The sequence below is a fragment of the Carassius auratus genome, chromosome 1 (genome assembly GCF_003368295.1).
Source record: "Carassius auratus strain Wakin chromosome 1, ASM336829v1, whole genome shotgun sequence".
NCBI lineage: Eukaryota > Metazoa > Chordata > Actinopteri > Cypriniformes > Cyprinidae > Carassius > Carassius auratus.
Window position 1 is genome coordinate 32,107,157 of NC_039243.1, and position 22,119 is coordinate 32,129,275.

The 22,119-nt window shown below is 35.0% G+C and overlaps 1 protein-coding gene across 10 annotated transcripts in view; it reads right to left on the bottom strand.

Annotated features, from left to right (window-relative positions):
• The window catches only part of LOC113107804 (lipopolysaccharide-responsive and beige-like anchor protein), a 158,216-nt gene that overhangs the window by 129,500 nt on the left and 6,597 nt on the right, over positions 1-22,119 (bottom strand). For all 10 annotated transcript variants that reach the window (XM_026270548.1, XM_026270538.1, XM_026270606.1 and 7 more), the window contains exons 2-7: positions 5,891-6,122; positions 4,786-4,886; positions 4,529-4,624; positions 2,840-2,961; positions 1,649-1,775; positions 404-523 (exon numbers count right to left, since the gene is read on the bottom strand). In XM_026270548.1, coding sequence (XP_026126333.1) covers positions 404-523; positions 1,649-1,775; positions 2,840-2,961; positions 4,529-4,624; positions 4,786-4,886; positions 5,891-6,122 — 798 coding nt within the window. The remainder of the gene's footprint in view (positions 1-403; positions 524-1,648; positions 1,776-2,839; positions 2,962-4,528; positions 4,625-4,785; positions 4,887-5,890; positions 6,123-22,119) is intronic.

Consider the following 22,119-nt stretch of genomic DNA (forward strand, 5'->3'; position numbering starts at 1 on the left):
TGAAACCTTTAGCAATAATGTCCATCTTTTGTAGAATTTCAAAAGAAAAGCCTGTGTCTTGCACGCTCACTGGCCAATAGTATGGTTTTAATGCAAAGATATTTTTACATTCTGGATCTCACTGTTCATGAAAAGAACAACATTTGACTGAATAAATCACTTTTAATGTCATCACGTTTTTGAAAAATGTTAGCTTTTGCTATTGTTTTGCTATTGCTCTCCTGTTAATGCAGTTGTGTTTCATCCTTTAAAGTTTGTGGGTATTTTGGGATTTGTAGCTTCTAAAAAATATCGACAAGCTTTGAACTAAAACACTTCTGGAGAAAAAAAAGCAGGGCTTCGAGGTTAACGGCTGTCAAAAACCAGAACAATGAGAGATAACAGAGCTTTTGAAACTACTTACATCACTCGTGTTGACAAACCAGGTGATCTCACCATACGATGCCAGCTCTCCATTAACAAAGCAACTGATTTCACTGTTCTTCCAGCGATTATAGATATACACTATAGTCACCATATACCACTGTAGAAGAAAAAAAACAGCAATTATAAAAACATCAGTGTGTCTTTATTTAATATGAATATCATAAAAAGGTGAGAGCATTATAGGAGGGCTCCAAAACAAGATTATCCCCTGATAGGAATCCACTTTTATCATTCATCATTTAGCTCTCCAATGGTCATGACTTAACTTTGCAATTTCTAGTATTGCATCTTTCTCATGGCCATTTAATAATTAAGTTAAATCTATTTTTTGGCTCATTTTATCTGTAAAAGAAAACCTGCTTAATAATTATGCACACCTAAATATAAGGGTTTTTCCATCTATTTCCATAACAATTCTACATTATTTATAAATGATTAAAGACAAAATGATTAGCAGTTATTAAGATTTCAGGTAAAATGTGCTTGGAAATACAATATGATTAGAATATCAACGTGCATGCAAGTAGAAAGCAGAATGAAATGCTAATTATCAAATTCAATAAGAATGTAAAAAATATTATGTTTCGTTAACATCTTATGTTAACTTGTGACAGCCCAAACAATAAATTTTTCCATCTTTTGCAGACACATTAGCATCCCCTTGTGTTCCCTTGGGAGTCCTCGGACACTAGTTTGAAAAACCCTGGTCTATAGAAAACTCATCAGCAATCTTCTAACGCTAACTTCACTACAGTTATGGTCCATTTACACCCTCCAGCAACGGCCTCACCCAGATCTTCTTTAATTTCCATTAAATGGTGGGGAAAGCCAGTGAAGGTGCATCAGGAAAGACCTCTCCGGAGGGAAGGGAATGGACTCTAAATATAGGCCAAATCAACCCATGAAAGCTTTTTAGAGCACTTTTAAGCTTCTTGATATTAGAAATGTGAATCTGAGCAACATAAGTAGATTTTCCTTATATGCACACACACACACATATATGGACGCCTGCCCGTTCCAGGAGGCATATGGGATCTGAGCAGGGAAGGGATTTGGTTTCTTCTTACAAATCCTCAGACTTGGCCTTAACACAAACCCTCCTTCTGATATCAAACTTGCCCTCCTTGTACACTTTAGAGTTACAGATGAAGAGTTAGGAAAGTGTAGATGATAAGAGTGCAAACAGGTAAGCTAAAAGAAAAAAGGCTGAGGTGATTCATACCTTCTGGGGTTTGAAGTCGTATTTCACACAGTGCTGGAAGCCTTTGGCTTTGGACTTTAGAGAGGTGACAATCAGACATCCTCCCACAAAGTGTGCAGAATAGCCCAAACCTTTGCTTGTGCGGAAGCTAGGGATGAGGGGAAAACAGACCACAATTATTGAAATTTACATTTCAGAAGAGGGGTGCTCAAATTTATACAGCTTTACTCTAAAAGAAAAAGCAGCTACAGTTTTAACCCTAAAAAACAATGTAATCATTCTCAATTGTTATGCTTCTATTGTATTCTGAGACACATATCCTGTCCCATTTTACATCAAGGTTTATAATACAATGTAAGCCAATGGCAATATTTTGTAGGTATTCAAAGAATATTTTCCATCCTTAATCTACAATGATTATTTTAATCATATATATATATATATATATATATATATATATATATATATATATATATATATATATATATATATATATATATATGTATATATAGTGCTTAAGTGTTAGTTCAATCATTTTGCTCAAAACTCATTATAGTTTTGTTCCTCTTTAGTTGTTAATTAAATGATGACCTTTTTTAAATTTTTGAGTTTACTAACACTATTCTTGCGTATTACATGAAAGCATAATTTAAAGTAGTTTAAAAAAGAAAAAATACACAATAGAGCTAAATGGAAAAGCCAAAGAAATGATTAGATAGATAGATAGATAGATAGATAGATAGATAGATAGATAGATAGATAGAGATAGATAGATAGATAGATAGATAGATAGATAGATAGATAGATAGATAGATAGATAGATAGATAGATAGATAGATAGATAGATAGATAGATAGATAGAAGTCCTGTAATGTAGAGTTGATCTCAGCCCAGTGAAGAGTGTAAATCCTACAGATATTTCTACAGGCTCAAAATAGTCAAAATAGCTTCATTTGCATGAACAAATTTTTTGACAGAAATTAATTAGAAGCTGAAAATAGGACGAGAAGGCTGTGAAAAGCTGCCCTTGAGAAGTGTAAACGCCAGAGAGAGAGAACGAGGGAAATATAGACAATTTTCTTATTGTTCATCTAAACACCTACAGATACTTTAATTTCTGGCACTTTACAGACAAACGAAACGGTCAGCTAATCTTCCTCTAGACAGCACAGAGGTGTAGTATTAAACAACACAGGGTTGTGTGTGACCCACCAGTACAGGTAAGGCTTGTCTTTGTCCACGTTTATGTTATTGATGGGGTCCAGGCGCAGCCAGGTGTGGAAGGTGAAGCCGTTTTGGTACGGCCACTTTGCGATAGGTGGAAGTGCAATAGCCTGAAAACACAAAAACACAGTTTTTCCAGGTTTTCTTATTCTGTTTTAGATAAGCAGAGTATCATGCACTTGAACTGAAAGCAGTATCCTTGGAGGGATGTGTTTAAAACGGTTGTGTATGTTTGTAGCTGAAGACTTCCTGTCTTATTTGTGGGTTACAGATGAAAAATGAAGGCAAGCGCAGTATTATTTCCTCCTGAAACCAGCATCATATCTGTGCCGAGATAACATCTAAACAGCAAACAACATCCAATCAAAGTATTTCCTGAGAGGACTGCATTCATTTGGCGCTGTCTCGTGTGGACAACAGAGGAAGAGTCACATGTACAGTACTGTGCAAAAGATTTAGGACACTAGTATTTTCACCTACAAAATATGGTTGTTTTCCTGTATTGTGTCAGTAGGAACTATCAGTTTACATTTCCAAACATGATTTTTGCCATTAATTGTAATAATCTGGTGAGATTATATATATATATATATATATCAAACACGTGTAACAAATCAGAAAATATTACATAAACTTTTGACTGCCGTCCTCTCCCAATGCACAGAATAATGTAAATAAGTCTATCCTGAAATATTTATTAGCTGTTTTTCACAAGTTTCTTTCAAAACTAGAAACTTGCTTACTTTGAGTTTAGCTCAATATGTGTTTTCCATCAACAAAACAAATTCAGTTTTAAAGTCCTAAAGTCTCATAATCCTAAAACATTTACATTTGCATTTTGCATTTAACAGATGCTTTTATCCAGAGCGACTTTCAGTGCATTCAGACTGTAATTTCTTTGTTTTACCAGTATGTGTGTTACCTGGGAAAAAAAGCAAAGCAAACTGAAACACATTCCTAAAATGTCTTTTGAGTCTAAATAAAACAAAATATTTTTTGCAGAGATAATATTTAATTGAAGATCTAATGCTATACTCTTTCAAGTGAATATAAGGGTGATTATTAATTTTTAGGTCAGTTTTTATTACTTGAAAAAAAAAAAAGGATATATATATGTGTGTGTGTGTGTGTGTGTGTGTGTATACATACATAAAATTTTATTCAGCAAGAAAGCATTAGTCTTTTTACATTGTTATTAAAATTTCATCAAATTCATCAAAGACTCCTGAATTTTTTTTTTTTTAAATATGCACCACTACTGTTTTCAACTGTTATGATACTTGAAGAATAATGTGACACTGAAGACTCAAATAAATAAATATACTTTTAAAATCATTAATATGATAGTATTCACAACATTTCTGTTTACTGTATTTTTTGATCAAATAAATGCATCCTTGGTGAGCAAAAAAATACTTTTTTGATTCCTTGAAATGAAATAGTTCAGGCGAAAAAAAAATTAGTAAATAAAAAAAAAAAAAAAAGGTAGCAAAGTATAATTTCCAATAATTTCTTATTATAGCAAGGAATATAAAATGTCTTGATTTGTGGAAAAGTGCAAAAGAAGAGAAATTCTGGCATGCAATTTTTAAATCACTAATTCAAAGATCACAATAAATGTTTCCACGGTGTGTAGAGTTTAAAGACAGTGCTGTTACACTGATGTTTGGGTCTCACCGCAGCACTCTTCCCTGGGAAGCTGAAAAAGGAATCTGGGCCATTTCTCTGAGCCATGCACTTCAGCACAGACAGCAGCTTCGCAGCATGAGGAGGCTAACGGATAAAAGAAAAAAACAACAGCATTAAGAACAAAAATTAACTCGCAAGTTAAAAAATTAACTTATTTCTTGGAGATCACACAGAATTATGATTGAGTGCGAGGTGGAGAAGAGAGAGGTTTCTCCAATAGCAGATAAAGAGGAGAGGATCATTACCCATTGGCCTTGTTCTCCTTTCAGTTTACTGAAGAACAGCTTCAGCTCTTTCACTGTGATGCTGTAGCTGGCGAGCACACCCAGCATTTCCACCATCAGATCTGAAAAACACCACACATTCACACGCAAACATGAGGTCAGTGCTGCATTACAACTGGAGAGGAATTTATAAAAGGCTGAAATGTGACCTAGGATTTTCTTAAGTGTCAATTTTTCTTAATTGAGATGTAAACATGATCTGAAATCTGAATAAATAAGCTTTCAATTGATGTATGGTTTGTTAGGATATGACAATATTTGAAAATCTGGAATCTGAGGGTGCAAAAAAAAAAAAAAAAAATTAAGAAAATCATGATTAAAGTTGTCCAAATGAAGTCCTTAGCGATGCATATTACAACTCAAAAATTTAGTTTTGATATATAAACAATAGGAAATGTACAATATAACTTCATGCAACATGATCTTTACTTAATATCCAAATTAGTTTGCACTGTAAGTCGCTTTGGATAAAAGCCTCTGCTAAATGCATACATTGAATTTAATTTAATAAAAGAAAAATGGACAATTTTTGGCTATTGCTACAAATATCTCCCAGCGACTTAAGACTTAAGTGCTCCAGGGACACAATTCAGTTTATATCCTTGACTATTTACGATCAAAGCCAACATTAATTTAGTCAACAAAGATACTTGGATAAGAATGTTGTTCGTGTTAATGTTAATGCAGGATCAGAGAAGTTTTGTCTGAGGATTCACATTAAAAGCCCCATCATGGTCCAAAGACAAATAATGAATCACTAAAACTGTGCATGCACAATGTCAAGTGTTAAACAATTGCACAACCTATGCATTTTAAAACGGTATTGTTAGCATTGTCGCTATAAACAAATGCTGAATCTCTATTTGGAAAGCCTTGACAGTTTTGCTACGTGTCAGTGCTGCAAGGCACAGGAATACATTACATTTAAAAAAAAAATATTGCAATAATAAATAATTGTATTATATAGCACTGCATTAATTATACTATTATATGATTTCCAAAAATTTGTAATAAGAGTGCCACTTATTTCCAGAGTGCCATTTATTGTCATGCCTGTTTAACACACCTGCGATCATGGTGTCGACGCGGTCTATGCGCTGGAGCACCAGCTGGATGAGGCCGATATCTGTGCAGGCCTGCAGGTTTCTCAAGCTCTTCTTCAGGACGGCGGTGAACATACTCCACACCTCCGCCTGGCAGGTGGAGTCACATTTATCCAGCAGCTCCACCATGCAGATGATGCTCTCCGTCTCCTGGATGATAAAGTTCATCTCCAGATCAAACTGTCCACCGACCAGCTGCACAGACACATTTAAACTTAGTCACAAATGGAGCCAAAGACAGAAAATATTATAATAATAAAGGGGTATCAGTCTGAGGACAATTGCAAATAGGATACAACAGCAAATAAACAAATCATATTAAGTGAAAATTAAACACAAAAAAGTTAAATGGATGGGAGTAATTGCCAGAATATTTAGAGTTGCTCTTTATGTTGGCAATCTATTAACATAAGAGTCACATACTGCACATAGACAAAAGCCAGCAACCCTGCAACATCTTTTTGGTAGGGATGCATAAAGTCATTATAATCAGCCGATAAAGGCTTAGAATGTAAACATTGGCAACTTCTGCCTGAATGGTGATTAGATTAACTGTTTTGCAACACAGCATTTAATTTGAGAATGCAATTACATTTAAAAAAATATCGGCATCTATTGCGCATCCCTACATTTAAGAATGCATAATTGGGTAATTGCATGTTTTTTTTAGGGATGCATCAGTCTATAATTTGTTGTACAATATTACAAAAATAAATCATTAAAAACTATAATCAACAATAATATTAATATACATTTTATTCAAATTATTTTTTTTCTAATCTTTTATTACAGATTTAATATAACTTTGTGAATATAAGATTAAAGCATACCCCATATTTTACATGATTGGGCATCATAGGATCTCTATATTTGCAAACAACATAAATAATTCTGTAAATAATCCATGCACTTTATAAAACACAATAATTTATCAGCACTTAATAGCTGACGAGACCTTTTTACTACTGAACATTTCTTCAAAAACAACGCATATGTCAGGAGTAACATTGTTGAGGTGGACGCGGTCATTTCACAGTCATAAGTGTCTGAAGAGATTGCTGTTATTAGCCGATAGACAGGCCTTGACCACAATTTGACCAAGGACTGGAGTGAAGTATCCACAGCCTATTGGATAGAAACTGTCCCATTAAAATGAGTGAAGGTGGATTAAAGGAAAGGGACGAGAGTGTGTGTGTGTGTGTGGGGGGGGGGTTCACTATCAGTCTACAGCAACAAAGGCTAACAAGGCATTTTGTCCTGCTTTAAATTTGCATTCTATCAGAGGTGGATAACAGGAACCTACTTAATGTTTTTAATAGTCTAGCATAACATTACAGTAAAATATCTGTACTTTACTTAAGTTACTTTACCATATACTGTGATAAAATGTAGGGATGCACCGAAATTTCGGCCACCGAAAATTTTCGGCCGAAAATGGCCTTTTCGGTTTTCGGCCGATAGACTTTTATCACCGAAACAACACGGCCGAAATGTTGTGATGACGCAAACAGAAACCGCGACCTGCACGTGCACCTGCATAGCGCAGACCACGAGCTCCCCGCGACATTCACTTAACACCAGTGAGAACATTCTCTCTCTTCTTACTCCTTTATTCGCAGCACTAAAACGTCTCCTAACAAAGAGATTAAGACGGACCACGAAGTAAAAACAAAGAAAAGTACAGTCTTATAGAGTCTGTTAGCACACGTCTCACTGAGATCTTTTCGGATCCTCTGCACTTCATCGCGAATGTGCTTGATCCGCGTTATAAAGACCATTACTTGGATGCGGAAATAAGGCAGCGCACACGAGAAATGATCCAGGCCACGCTGTATACGGAGAACCCGCGTGGAGACGGAGAAGCGCCAAGCGCAGGAGACAGATCAGAGCGCAGAAAAGACTGGTCTCTGCACCAGATGAGTGGCATGCACCATCGTTGTCTGATATGTTCAGTGGAATTCTGCAAGAAAGTGCCTCAAATAATAATAATACGTTGGCTATTTTGTTCTTATACACACACACAAACATATATACATACATAATATCAGATTGTAGCCATATTTATGCTAGGTTTTCTGCTAGATTTCTGCTTTAATTTGATAAAAATGTTTATTTATGCCCTGGCCCTATTTAAATACACTCTCTCAAATATTTCTCAAATGTCAGGCAGATGACAAGCTCAACTGCTCAACAGATAGATGGTTATCTGTCTGAAGTCCCCATCCCCAGAAGTGATAACAGTCTTGCCAACTGGAGCAGTAATGCACTTTCTAGTCCTACATAGAAAAATTTCAAATGCACTTCACCTAAATGCACTTTGTTTTTATGAGAGAACTGTTCATTTTAAAACCTTTCTGCAGGCCAGTAGGCCTGTACATTATTATTATTAAATATACACATGAGTGGGATAAATTTTTAGTTTGAATTTTATTTTATACTGTGCATTGTTGCAATGTGCTTAATAAATATTTACATCATTTGTAATTATGTTTTTTTATGTTTTTTTTTTATAAGTTATGTAATCGTAATTATCTTTGAAACTTTAATATCAATTTATGCAATTGCAATGTCTTAATTTTAGTAAAGTTAGTACACGGTCATAGCAATAAATGCAATGGTACTAATAATTGGCATAATTTATTTTGGTGTTTCGGTTTCGGTTTTCGGCCTTGGTTTTCTCTTTTTCGGTTTTCGGTTTCGGCCAAGAATTTTCATTTCGGTGCATCCCTAATAAAATGTAAATGGTTCATGCAATTTTAATGTAAAATACAGTCAAGTGTATGGTTTTTTAAAGAAAGGATTATAAGTTACCAGGTAATTTCATTCCTAGAAGATTTGTAGTGTCTTCGTTTGTCTATACACAAGTGTCTGCCCTGTTTCATGGATAAGCGTCTTACAATTAACTTTTATTTATTATTAAGGTGGTTAACAATACATTTGCAGATTTTGGTAGATTAACATTACACCACTTACATATGGTTATAACTAAGTTATAAAATACACAGGAACCAATATGCAATCCCATATTACCTGAAACAATGTCACTGTAAAATATATTTATTTATCCATAATTATTATTTTCTTGGTCAGTCTCTGGCAATCACAACAGCTGAATTAATACTATAAATTCTAGCTGACATGATTGTAAGTTTGGATAAACTCTGTGGTTTATTCATAACGAAACCTCATCTCTTGCTGTGGTTTCTTGTTCATCTTCTTGTTATAACTTTATCGAGTAACACTGACCTGTGTAGTGTACTTTCACAATTACAAAATAGAGAACATTAATATTTTATTAGCCAAAGATAAAAAAGGGAAAATATTCACTAAAAACGAACCTCTCATCTGAGAAAATGTACAAAAAAGTGCCTCCTAGATTTAGATTACAAATACATCCTTTATTGCAGATATTTTTTTTTTTTTAAAAAAAGCAAAACATACCTGCAAAAATCACTCATTAATTTAAATGCGTTGCAGTCATCCACATATTGTACAGTGGTGAAAGAGGAATCAAATGAGACCAAATGTTCTTATTTTACCTGCAAAATAATAAATACTTTTTTGCTGAAGTGCTTTGTCCAGTTGTTATTCAAAATGTTGTTTTGTTTTTGTTTTTTTGGATTGTTTGAACTTCAGAAATTGACAACCTTTTTCTCAGAGTCAGGGTATTTTTCTTTCATTGTCCCTATGAAAATTAACAGGCAACTACTGTAATGGAAATTCATAGCCTACTATATTTTCCTATTAGTAATATTAATTCATTTGTCTTTGAATAAAGTTGTTCACTTTTACTTTATCATTCTCCGTGCCCTTCTGGGGAAGGTGGGTGGCTCATGCTTTGAAAACAGCGTTTCTATATCTTTCTGTAGCTCTTTATCAGCAATGATCAGAGACCACAGAGGATTTATCAGGGTTTCTTTACCATATCTGTTTTTCTCACACTCTGTTTCTCACTCAAAGACTCTTCACAAGCTGATGATGCAGTCACCAGATCCCTCGGAGGCAAACCGAGCCCTGCGTTTCACCTCTGAGGACCCAGTGAATTAATAATGGGTGAACAGCTCTTGGTCCAGGGCTGACAATAACAAGAGCTTTTCTCCATGGCGAGGCAACTACACCAGGGACAACCACGCATACACTTTACATGCAGCTGCTGGTTGCTGGCTAACATCTTATTTTAGCACTAAACAAATGACGTTTATCCAGAGGAAGACATAAGCTCATAAAGCAGTGTTGTTTAATATTGAAAGTCAAGCTTTTAAACTAACAGAACACACTTACGTAGCATTTCACAGAAGACACTGATGCATTAACTTAAGGTTGTATTGATACCATCATCATGCTCTCTTTATTTTGTGTGGTTTTGAAGAAAGCAAATTTATGAGAATATCTTTTTAGGCTGAAAATATAAGGGCATAATCTCTAACATACACCACACAACTGCCAGAGAAGCATTTACATTTTTAATATTTGCAAGTCTAATGAGTTTAACGTTCAAGTTCCTGCTTTTTTTTTTTCCCTAAAACACGAGTGTAAGCTTGATCAGCTTCCCCTGAAGTAAATATGTACTTCCTGCTGTTTTCTAATAGTGATTTATGATGAAATAAAGAAAAGAAAGCCCATCACGGATCAGAACAAAGTGTTGCATCTTTAATCAGATCTACAAAGTGTGAAAACTATTCTAAAAAAGCATTTTATATGAAATGAAGAGACTAATGATCTGACTGGACTGGCTACATTAACATTCGTTCCTGAACGCTGCATTCTCATTTCATTTTAAACAAACACTCAAACACACACAATCAGAAATGCACCAGCAGATCTAATGGATTAAATTCTGCTAATTCTCTAAATGACTATGAATAAAGATGATGATTACTGCAATTGACTGATTCTAGTTCAGTAAATGGTAGCAGTGCTACCTTCTATTGCGCTCTCTTTTAGTTCACTTTCTAGACACTGGCATTAGTTACAGTGACATCAGCCTGCAGCACTACTAATGGGTCAGTGGGACTTATTCTGGTTGGTCAACCAAGCATATTAAGAGTCAGCCAACTGAGCAAATTCAAAGTACAATGTTTTTTTTTTTTTTAAGTTACTCAGCAACTTTAGCAGTCTTTAATGTCTCTTCTTATACTTTTCCTGAGCACAAGAAAAAATCATGCTTGAAAGTGGTAAAATGTCATGCTTTTGTTACTGTAGGGGAGAGCAGGGGCGAAAGTAGCATTTTTCAGAAAAACTTCATTTTAAAAGATAATGTTGTAGACAGAGATATATTTCTGCTGCTAACAATATCAGGTGGTGTTTTGTAGAAATGTAGAAAGACTTCAGTATAATTTCACTTTGAACATAAGTTGCACATTGTTATTTCGACCCCATCGGTTGGGACGAAAGTAACACAACAATATAAGCTAGATTTCTTTCTGTTAGTCTTATTTTTCTTAAGTATACCTGATTGTGACCTTGTTAATAAATAACTGCAAACATATTTTGTCCTTTATCTTTTCAAAAAAATTATTAAATTACATTTTCATATTTTCATTTTAAATTTAAGTTTAAGTTTCATCAGATGTCTTAAAACCTGACTGTATTTTTTTATTGTAAATTTCAATGCATTTTTATATAATAATAAAAAAATTCTACAGAATGCACTATATAAAATTGTAATCACATTAGCATAATAAAAAAACTCTAAACATAATGTAACAGTAGGCCTATTTATGTTTTCCATCCAGTTGTTTTTATGAATTTAAAATGTGCATTAAAACATTTGGAAACACTGCAAATTCACAGGTGGAGGTGTAAAGGCTAAGATATGGCTAAAAACTAAATATAAATGTGACGTAGCAGCTGCCCAGAGAGAGATGTTCCTCTATGTCCAGAAACACACTCTCAAAAACATCTGGATAAAACCAGACCTCTGTCTGTCTTTCTGACCCTCACTCAGACATGTTTTTTTTGGTATAATATGACATAAACATTTGTAAGAAATGATGCAAGACACAGAAATTCACAATATAGCTTGCACTGGGACAAAATAAATAATTTGTGTGACTGACAACTGTTACTTTCGTCCCGACAGGAACTCCTGACATTTAAACTCGATTTAATTTTATAAAAAAAAAATTGAAAATGCAAACTTTAGGATGTGTTAAAGCACTAAATAACCTGTAGATTGATCATTACTGTGACACATGAAACAAGAAAAACAACACGACTAATAAAAAAAAATTACCGCTTCAATAATTTACTTTTTGTACTCGAAAACAGTTTTATGGACCTAACGTCGGGAAACGATGAGGAAATTGATGTGATATTTCTCAGCTCCGTCAAGGATTGCATGCTGAACATGCACCTCAAAAAATGAAAATGTAAAAACTACTTGAAATTTACATTTTGTACATAGAAATGTACATGTAGTCCTTCCTCCCGTCTCTTATTACTGTGTGTATCAACAAAAATGTCAAAAAATTTTTTTACAAAATCAATGCATATTTCACAATGTTCACTAGTTACAAACCAATCAGCTGTTTGCTCAAGGCTAGACCTCAGCAACAGTGGTGTATTTCTGTTTCATACCTTATTACGTTACCTTATTAAGCTACCATTGCAGGTTTTAAAAAAAACAAGAACACATCCTGTGTGAACGGTAACGGTTCCTAACTTATTCTGTGCCATCAGCTCTCAATAACTGTGGTTTGAAGAGCAACATTGTCTGCAAAAACATGACGATGGCACATCAAGCATGAATCGTGAATTTCAATGCGGGTCATGATTACTTGCATCATATTTTCTGTTTTTTAACTCACTGCACTAAAATAATGTTTACAACGTATTTTTCATCTATACACATTTATACATATGATTTCTTTAATAATTTCCCCATAGCCAGCACCATGCCTTTTAATGTCCTGCTACTTTTGAAACAGATGTGCATTCCTTTAGGATTTCTGTAATCACTGTTCATTCCTCAGATGAGTCGATGGGCTGGCTTTCTTCTAATCATTACTCAGGCTGGCCCTGCTATCAAGCTGCTCATCGTTTGCACTGATAGGAGTAATGTTAAAGTCTGTATTTAATAGTCACTATCTAATACAGCAATCGGCCTCCGGTCTCTGTGAGGCTGTTAAATGAAGCATCCGAGTGGAAGCGGAAAACAGCCAACAGGAAACTTTCCTCATTAGCAGGGCGTAGACAAACACACACACGTCCGATTTATAGGAAAGGAAGGGTTTTTACATGCCTCTATATAGCTCTACAATTTTCATTTTTAATAGTTTATTGTGATTTATAATGTTTGCAAGTATGAGTCGATGAAGAACTAGATCAGTAGCGCATGTGGAGCTAAAAATAGCATTTCAAAAATGCAGAGGACAGCAGCAAGGAGCTTGTATAAATAGCACATAAGCCGAACACAAACACACACACATCAGGGACAAGGCCATATTAGGGCCAGAGAGAGGTACTGAATGAAGGCAAGTCCACCCAATTAGAAACAAATACTAATAATTTGAAAATATTGGGTTTTTTTCTGTCAAAGGCAATGTAATTGATGTTCACATACAGTAGAATCCATCATTAAATATCCATTGTGCCACATTGATAATTGGGCAAAGCTGCATTGTTTTCTCTCAGTTTTATAGAGAGAATATCTCTCACAGTAACAATGCCGTGCAAGATATGAGAAACCACAGTGTGAAAACTTTCAGTGGAAAAGCTGTTGGTTCATCAGTTCTGCTTTAAATTCATGAAATATTTGCCCGGCTAAAAAAAAAACTCTGCAGAATAAAAGATTCATTGTGTGAGGTTTTTAGCATCCAAACACACACTACTATGACAATCGTAACCACACAGGGACAGAGCTGCAGTTTCCACCCCATGACACAACTCAAACAAGAAACAAAGACAACAGCAGTGTAAATAAGACAGTAAACAGTAAAACTGTGAACAGTGGTTAAGCATGGTTCACTGGTGCTGCGGTGCAAGCTGTGAACCACAGTTCTGCTTTTAACACCACTGATACTTACTAATATTAATGTAAAAATTAGTTGTACAGGTTATTGTTGGAAATCAATAATCTATTGATTATTTCCTGATTAGTCAGTTAATCATTTGGTTAACTTGTACCTCAGCCAATGTTTTATTAATCAGTTTGCAGATGATGTGGTTGTGAGTCCTGAAATATTGGGGTCAGTTTGGTTATTGGTTGCAGCTGTCACACTCATTAAAACCAAAATGCTTTATGAACACAAGTGTATTAAGCACAAAATCTGACAACCATATTAACCAAATCATAGTTAAACTAGAAAACTCTTCATATGAAGCATCTGATCTTTTCTGAAGCCGTGTCACTGCTCTTCAATACACAAAACACATCAATTTGCAACCAGTTAACGTCGCACACAAACTATTTATTTTCAGCCAAACCAGAAAGTGATCAGATATTTCGAAGGGGCAAGCATCGCTAGAATACATTTAAGTTTCTACAGTTTCATTCAAAGACTCGTGTAATGCTAAATATAATGCATCAGAAAGTTGTTCTGTTTAAGATGAACACATTGCTCGAACACAATGCATTGTCTTGCTATGGTTGGAATTTCTGACATTTCCCATGATTACAACGAGCTCTATTGTTTGGTGGAGATGGTTCGCTCGGTTTCTATTTCCTGAGATAGAGAGAGTGCTGTTGCTACAGTTTACTTTATCCCAAGAGTCATGTAAGCAGGTACCACAGCTGGCTGCTGTTTTAATCACCGATGCACCACAGTCACCCGCCTAAAAGATGCTTGGAGCATTGCTACTACAGGCACTGATGTGATTTTAACTGCACAAAGCAGTGGAGAACTACAGGCACCCAATTAATCATATAATAATCGAAACCGTGAGTTTTAAAAGTCTGCAGTTTCATTTTAAAAAAAAATACAGTTTGTATGTGATGCATGCTTCAAAGCATAAAGGCTCCCCTTTGTTCTGTGTTACTGCATGTACGCATGGGGCTCGTGATACAGCGTTTTCAGAAGCCCCAGAGCAGATCACATGCTCCACACTTTGAGTTTTTGAAGCTTGAAAAGTCCCTTCGCTTCATGTCTGCAATGTGGTTCGTTTTTTTAACATGCATTGGGACCACAAAGCGCTTCAGTTTCACTTTATATTCGCATCGGAGTTCTTCCAAACATTTTTGTGACAAAAAGCACTGTGGTGTTTGTGGTGTTCACAGCATTTCCTCACATTAGTAAAGAGAAGCTGATTAAAAACAACACAGAGAAGCTCAAAAGGTCATTCATAATTTTTCCAAAATGCTAAAAAATAGGCTAGAGGACTGAAAGTTAAGAAGTTTTAGACAAATACTTTACTTTTGCAATATGATATTTAAAAGAAGGTGAAGTTTTGTGAATGTAATATAAATTATTTTTTTTCTAAAATGCATGTGCACATAATGTATTATTAACAATTTAATATAAAATTGTATATTTGAAAGTGCTAAATTGACTGATAATTGTATGTTGCAATGTTTAATATGAAACTAAATGTAATTTAGTTATATTAGATGTGTCTTTTTATCTAATTTAACCATAATTAATGATAGATGCATTGTAACTGTTGCGCACTTGAACAACTGCATAAAAAACAACACCTGACTAATTAAACTGGATAATAATGCCAGAGTCTCAACACCTTTTCATTGCCTTAATTTTATTCAAATTTCTTTAAGTGTTGTAGTGATGCGCAACGACTGGTGGGTAAATTTATTTTCTTACTTCATGTGAAGTGTTCCCTATGGCATTCGTAGTGCCCTTCAAAATGTTGCAGCTTCCTTTATACGTATACTATTTATTTCCTGCTAGTACTAGTCTTTTATCTTCTTTTTTTAAAGCATTAAATAATAGCCAGAAAAAAATATAGATTTTTTTAATCTTTCTTGACTCATGAGGCGACATATTAGCGTTACCAGAGGAAATAATTATAATCCAGACTCCATCATCTCAATTTACATGAGGTTGTATCTGAGGCAGAACATATTGTAGAGCGTTAAGCAAGTGTTCATGTTTTTATAACCTCTGCCTCTAACCACAACAACATCGAATGAAAGGCTGACCAGACCTTCACAGACAGGTGACCACACAAGCTCAGCCAATGAAATGCATCCGAGGACTATGGAGTGGACCTTGGTCATAATAGAATCATTTATAAGTGAATGAGCAGCTCAATGGACGCCTGTTGAGTTTAGTGTGAATGAGCAGTGACCCGCATCTTACTCTAGCCTATTTACATTATTGATCATTATCATACAGTACACCTTATCTGATTTAACAGTAAAGTCCGCTCTTTCGGGACTTTTTATCTGTGCTAGATCAATAGATCAGTTAACACAGTTTATGGCTCTTTGGGAAATGTTTCAAATGATAATATTCCAGTCCACTCTGAAAAAACTTGTTAGCGTGTTGCATCAAAAACACATTAAGTTCTAAAACTAAATGTAGCAGTTGAATTAATGTGGACAGTTAAGACTTGACTGTCCAGTATGTATGAGCTTGTATGTGCATGTTTGTGTTAAGAAACAGGACACATCCTGCTGAGCATGTTTCCTAACGAGACATGGCTTCTTTTGCGAGGGTTGGTTTGTTCATGAAACACACGGCTGAATGGATGTGATGGTGACTTGGCTTACACTAACAGAAGTCTCTCTCTCTCTCTCTCTCTCTCTCTCTACGCTAGTGTATTATGTATCTGAGACATCAAAGAGCACCCCAAATGTTTTAAAAAAATGTAAGCAATATTTGCATTTAGATTTATTTGGTAATGAACATGCACATGCATGGTATTTATGTAACGTGACTGAACATTATGAACTGTTATCATGGGCACTTGCAATAATTCTAGCTTAATCTAAATTGTTTTCAAAATGCACATTAGCTTCTTCACTGTCATCCAGTTAAAATAGACAGCACTGTATAAGGTATGCTGCATTATGGGAAGAATGAAAGTGCTGCTTCACCCTCTGAAATAGCCCGTTTTTAGGCAGTTATACCAGTTAACCCTGTACAAGCAGTGCTGCAAGGTTTTGTGTTTCTGACACCTGCTGCTCATGAAAAATCAAAAGAAGTCAAACAGTATTTAAATGCTTTCAAACAACCATTGAGATTATCATATTCAAGCCACTTTACAATCTGAACTAAAATATGCCACCCCAGACTATATATTCTTGAAAATATATACACTATAAAAACGCACTATAATTGGTTTAAAAAATTTATTTTATAATTATGTATTTGTATTTAAATGTTCAAGGTCCTTTTTGTTATTTATAAAAAAAAGAAAAAAAAAGAATAGTAATTCATTAGGTAATCCAATTGGCAATTTCCAGCCACATAAGTGACAAATACCACTGGCGACGTGACAAGGTTGAGCAAAGTTCAACTTGAAGCAAATCACAGTCACTCCCACTGTCTGAATTCTCAGAGATCCGCCCTTGATTCAGTTGGATACTGCAATCAAGGAACTCCTGCTAGCAACAAACACAAATGAGATTTCATTGCTATCAACGTTTAAGAGCCTTATGATTGTCCTGCACATTAGATTAGAGTACTGTAAATACAGGGAATTGTCAAAGAGAGTCAGTACAACCAGAGATTGTTTTACTATGAGAGTTGAGAGGGTCTGTATTACTTACTGTTGGAAAAACTTGGATCACGTGTGCCTTAACAACCAATCACATTACAGTCATGATGTCACTGAGTTGTGCGACTCTCAATCGCCGTTTATGGATAACATAGAAATGAATGAGAAGTGCCGTAAGCTGTATCACACCTGTCACAAAAAGTCAGTGACTTCTCTTATAAAAAATGTTTTTGGTGTAAACTCTACAAATAGTTAAAGCCAAAAGTATTGCTTAGTGTAAAGCGTGTTGGAGATTAGCTGATAGGCTGTCGATTCATTAAATGATGAGCTGTTTCCTCCTCTAAAAAACTGTTTATTTAGCGTAGTGAAGCCTCTCCTCCTTTGACATACATCAAACAAAATAAAAACGGCCTCTGGTCTCGGAAACGTATGCATTAGCCGCTATGATTTTTAGGCTAAACGTTGCATGTTTGCTTTCTATTGGCTTTGATACAACACCATGTGTCCCACATACATTTTGTCTTAAATGACAAATTATAAACAAAGGGCTAGATTTACTAAAAGCTTGCAATGGGCAAACCCTCTTTTGCCATCAAATAAAAACATAGTAAGGATTTACTAAAGCCATGCAGAGAATAATTTCTATTTTTGAGGCAGAGTAATTTTGAGTATTTTAATGAATCACGCAAGGGGATTTCCTACGGTTTACTTGTATTTGCACCATTATTTAACAAAACAAAGCATGTTTTAACCCATTTTGCATCTGTTGTTAGTAGATTACATGCAGCAGAATCAAAATAACTGATTACTAAAAAGGTTCTGAGTTACAGCGCTACAAATCTCCCCTTTTCATGTTGTAGCTATACTTATTTTATACTTCCGTTAAATATCTGAGCTACAATCATCCATTGTAGCATATTTTGGTGCACTTCCCATAATGAATGCCTATTTAAATTCATATCATGACCTTTTGACCTTTCTACTGCACTCATCCAATTCAGGATCTTAAACAGAAAGTACAAGAAGATTCAAATCAACTCAACAGATGAAAACAATATTATCCATTAGATTAAACCCAGAATGTCTGTTTTTGAGAGGACAGTACAGATATTAACATAACTGGCAAAACAAGTTGGCTGCTGTGGTTAAATACAGGCCAAGAGACAGATGGGGAACGAGTAAATAAAAATGCTTCATCAGCTGTGTGCTGTTTTATGGATGGTACTATATAACACAATAAATCTCTGTTTGTTTGTAATACTGATCATAAAGATTAAAAAACAAGATACAAAAAAAACTCCATTAGTAAGAAGCAAAACACTGCTTTATATATATATATATATATATATATATATATATATTACTTCTTCCAACACACACATCCAAGCAGAGCAGTGTTTCTGTGCTGAGAGAAGAGAGATGACAATAAGACAATCTACTTATAAAGCACATAGTTTAGGGTTTACAACCACCCCTAAACTAGTAATGAACAGTTGAAGGTGTCTCTCTGCATTGTTAAACAGATTCATCGATTGTAAACAATTAATTATGCATTATTATACAATCCAGATCTGAGTATTTGCACGGCTCTGTGCTAAATACTCCTCTCAAACACTACAGAGAGGACAGAATGAAAAGGCAGTGTGTTTAGTTTTTGCTGAGGTTTTTTTTTTATTTTACATTTAAAAAAAGTGTTATATCATGATATTTTACTGGTATACATATAATAAGAACTCCCAAAATGTTGTTGTCTTGGGGAAAAAGGTGCCTGAGTGACTGACAGACATTCACTCACTTGCCAAAGGATGACGTTTGTTTTCTTTTAATATACCACATTCAGATGATTTCTACAACACCCCACATTCAAAGCCACTTCCCTCCTCTCCATCCAGCCTTTGTCTGCTATATTTCCTGTAGCAGTGTGTATCTCTCTCCTGCATATAGCCTTAGTAATCACAGCTTAAGAAGTTCAGCAGGGTTAGGCCTGTATCACAATTACTATAACTCAAGTGAGCAGCTTTTGTCTCTTCCCAGTGCAGTCAGAAAGAAATTAAACCCAACACCTTTAGATGTGCTTCACATTATGAGACTTTGTGCTACAGTTACAGTCATGAACTCCTCTAAAAGATATGAGGAATGAGCCAAATTAGTTAAAGAGGAGCTCATTAATGTGCTCTGCAATCTTTTTAAAGTATAATCAGAAGAGTTTATAGCATAACTTCACAATAACCTCACAGGAAATCAACAATGGCTTCTGTGTCCTAACTTATACATTTCCACAGGAAAGAAAGGAGAAGCTTGTCTGATAAAAATCACAATTCTCTTGTTGTTGTTTTTTTTGTGATTTGGAACACCATGCCAGCTTTGTATGTGTGTTGTATATTCATATTGATGTCATCCAGAAAAACAGTCTAATAAAATATGCTTTAGGGAGACTTTAGTCAACCCAAACCTACAAGCGGAGCAGAGGTTTATTCTGAGCTTTCTTCTGTGTTCTGGTATGGAGAAGGCTATTAGCTCTCATGCATAAAAGTCAATCAGAAAGTAGTAAATGGGAAGATTTTTTTCCATATGACACTAGACTATTTTATGTGGAATTTTTTGCAAAGTTTTAAATTGTCATATAGGCCTATATAAGTGAAAATGGTAAGTCTAAAACTATGCAGTTAGATATAAGTCACAGACACTATATATATAGTCTGTGGCATCAGGTCACTGGACTTTGATGTTGTTGGAGCACAAACCCGAAGGGGTTTTTTTTGTCACTGTGCTGCAGGACCACAGAAAACAGAAACAAAATGACAGAGATATCCTCTAGAGAGTAAACTGCTATTAATGTGACAACATTTTTTTAAAAGGATTTTTTTCTGAGAAACTTACATTTGCCAACACATCTTTAGATATGTACTGAGATATAAAAGAAAACATTTCCCTGCATATTCTGACCCGTTTTCTCACAAGAGGCCCTTGCAGGAGTGGATACCGTGGTACACTCAGGTGAACAAAGCATTCATTCTGTGCGAGCTGATAGACAAGCTTTCATCACTGTCCCTCAACACTTAATTTCATCCCTTCCAATACACTTCTCAGGTGCACATTCCAGCCAAACTAACTCTACTGGGACTTCCCACAATTACCTGGCTCTTCATCTAACATGCCAGTGACAAAAGTATATTCTATACTGTCAGGCCTGGCCTGTGTCTGGAATTATATTTAGACTATATTTAATGTGCACAGGAAGCACTATATCCTTCCTTACGGTGACAAACAGAGAAGAGGAACAACTCTTTTTAAAGAAAAAACAATACAAAGTGACATTAATCTCAAACAAAATGCTTCTAAACAGTAGATGTGCAACTTAATTACTTTTATTTTTTAAACACTGCCACCTCCAAACAAACTATTACAACCATCTACAGCATATTACAACACCATGAAGTAGATACTGTCATAATTCATCAACATGATTCATTGATTGCGAACTGCTCTGAAACACAAAGAACACGCAAAAAAAAACTTATTAGGTTGTATTGCAATTTCTAGTTTTCAACTTCCAAATTTAAGTCGTTTGTTATAACACTTAAGATATTGAAGACTTTTATGACATTTAATTAAACTGAATTTAAGCTCAGCTATGGGCAAAAAAAGATTAAACATCTAAGGCGTCAAATCAAATGCTTCTGAACTTATTGCAGAGCAAAGAGTGCATTTATGTTTCAGGCAACACAGTGATTTCATAAAAATAATTAACGGTTTAAAAAGGTATAAACAGACTAGAATTGGACCATAAGTCATCAGCCGAAGAGCTCTATTGTAGATCAATAGCAGAATATTATCGGTTTAGTTTTTTCTCCTTGCTGCCACAGGCTATATTTCTCTGTTAGGTTAATATAATTGAACATTGATGCTTATAGAATTAGGCAAATTATATTGTTTAGATCTAATACTTTGTGAAAAAAAGGCAATGGTAGGGATGCACGATATATCGGCCATCAGATCGATATCAGCCGATATATGTAAATTTTTCTGTTATCGAACCGATAAGAAAATTTGGCCAATATTTTAGAGCCGATAAATAATGCATTATTTCCTGCAGAGACACTTCAGATGTGCACTGTTCACATCTGTTTGAACTGGTTTTTAATTGCTTGAAATATCATTGGAAACACTTCAAAAAGGAAAATACAGTGAATTCCAACATGTGCAGGGCGAGTCTGTCATATTATAATGAGATTATTAGTTACTGTAAAATAATGTAGCGCAATCTTTGTTCACCCTTGTTTTAGCACATTGTTAAGAGAAGAGCGCATCAACAACAGATCCACGACTAGCACAGTTTAGTTCGCTTTTGCATTTATAGTCTTTTGTGCAATTGTACGTTGTAATCTTGTGTTTATTTTATGCATATAAATCAGATTTTTCTCATATAGAAAGAGTTTGGTTAAGCTATAGCCTATAGAGGGTTAATAGAGTGCTTCAGTTGGCTAGTGATCATCTTTAGCTCAGCGCACGCAGCTCACACAGCAGCTTACAACATTAATAACTATGATTGAGATTGTCATATATATATATA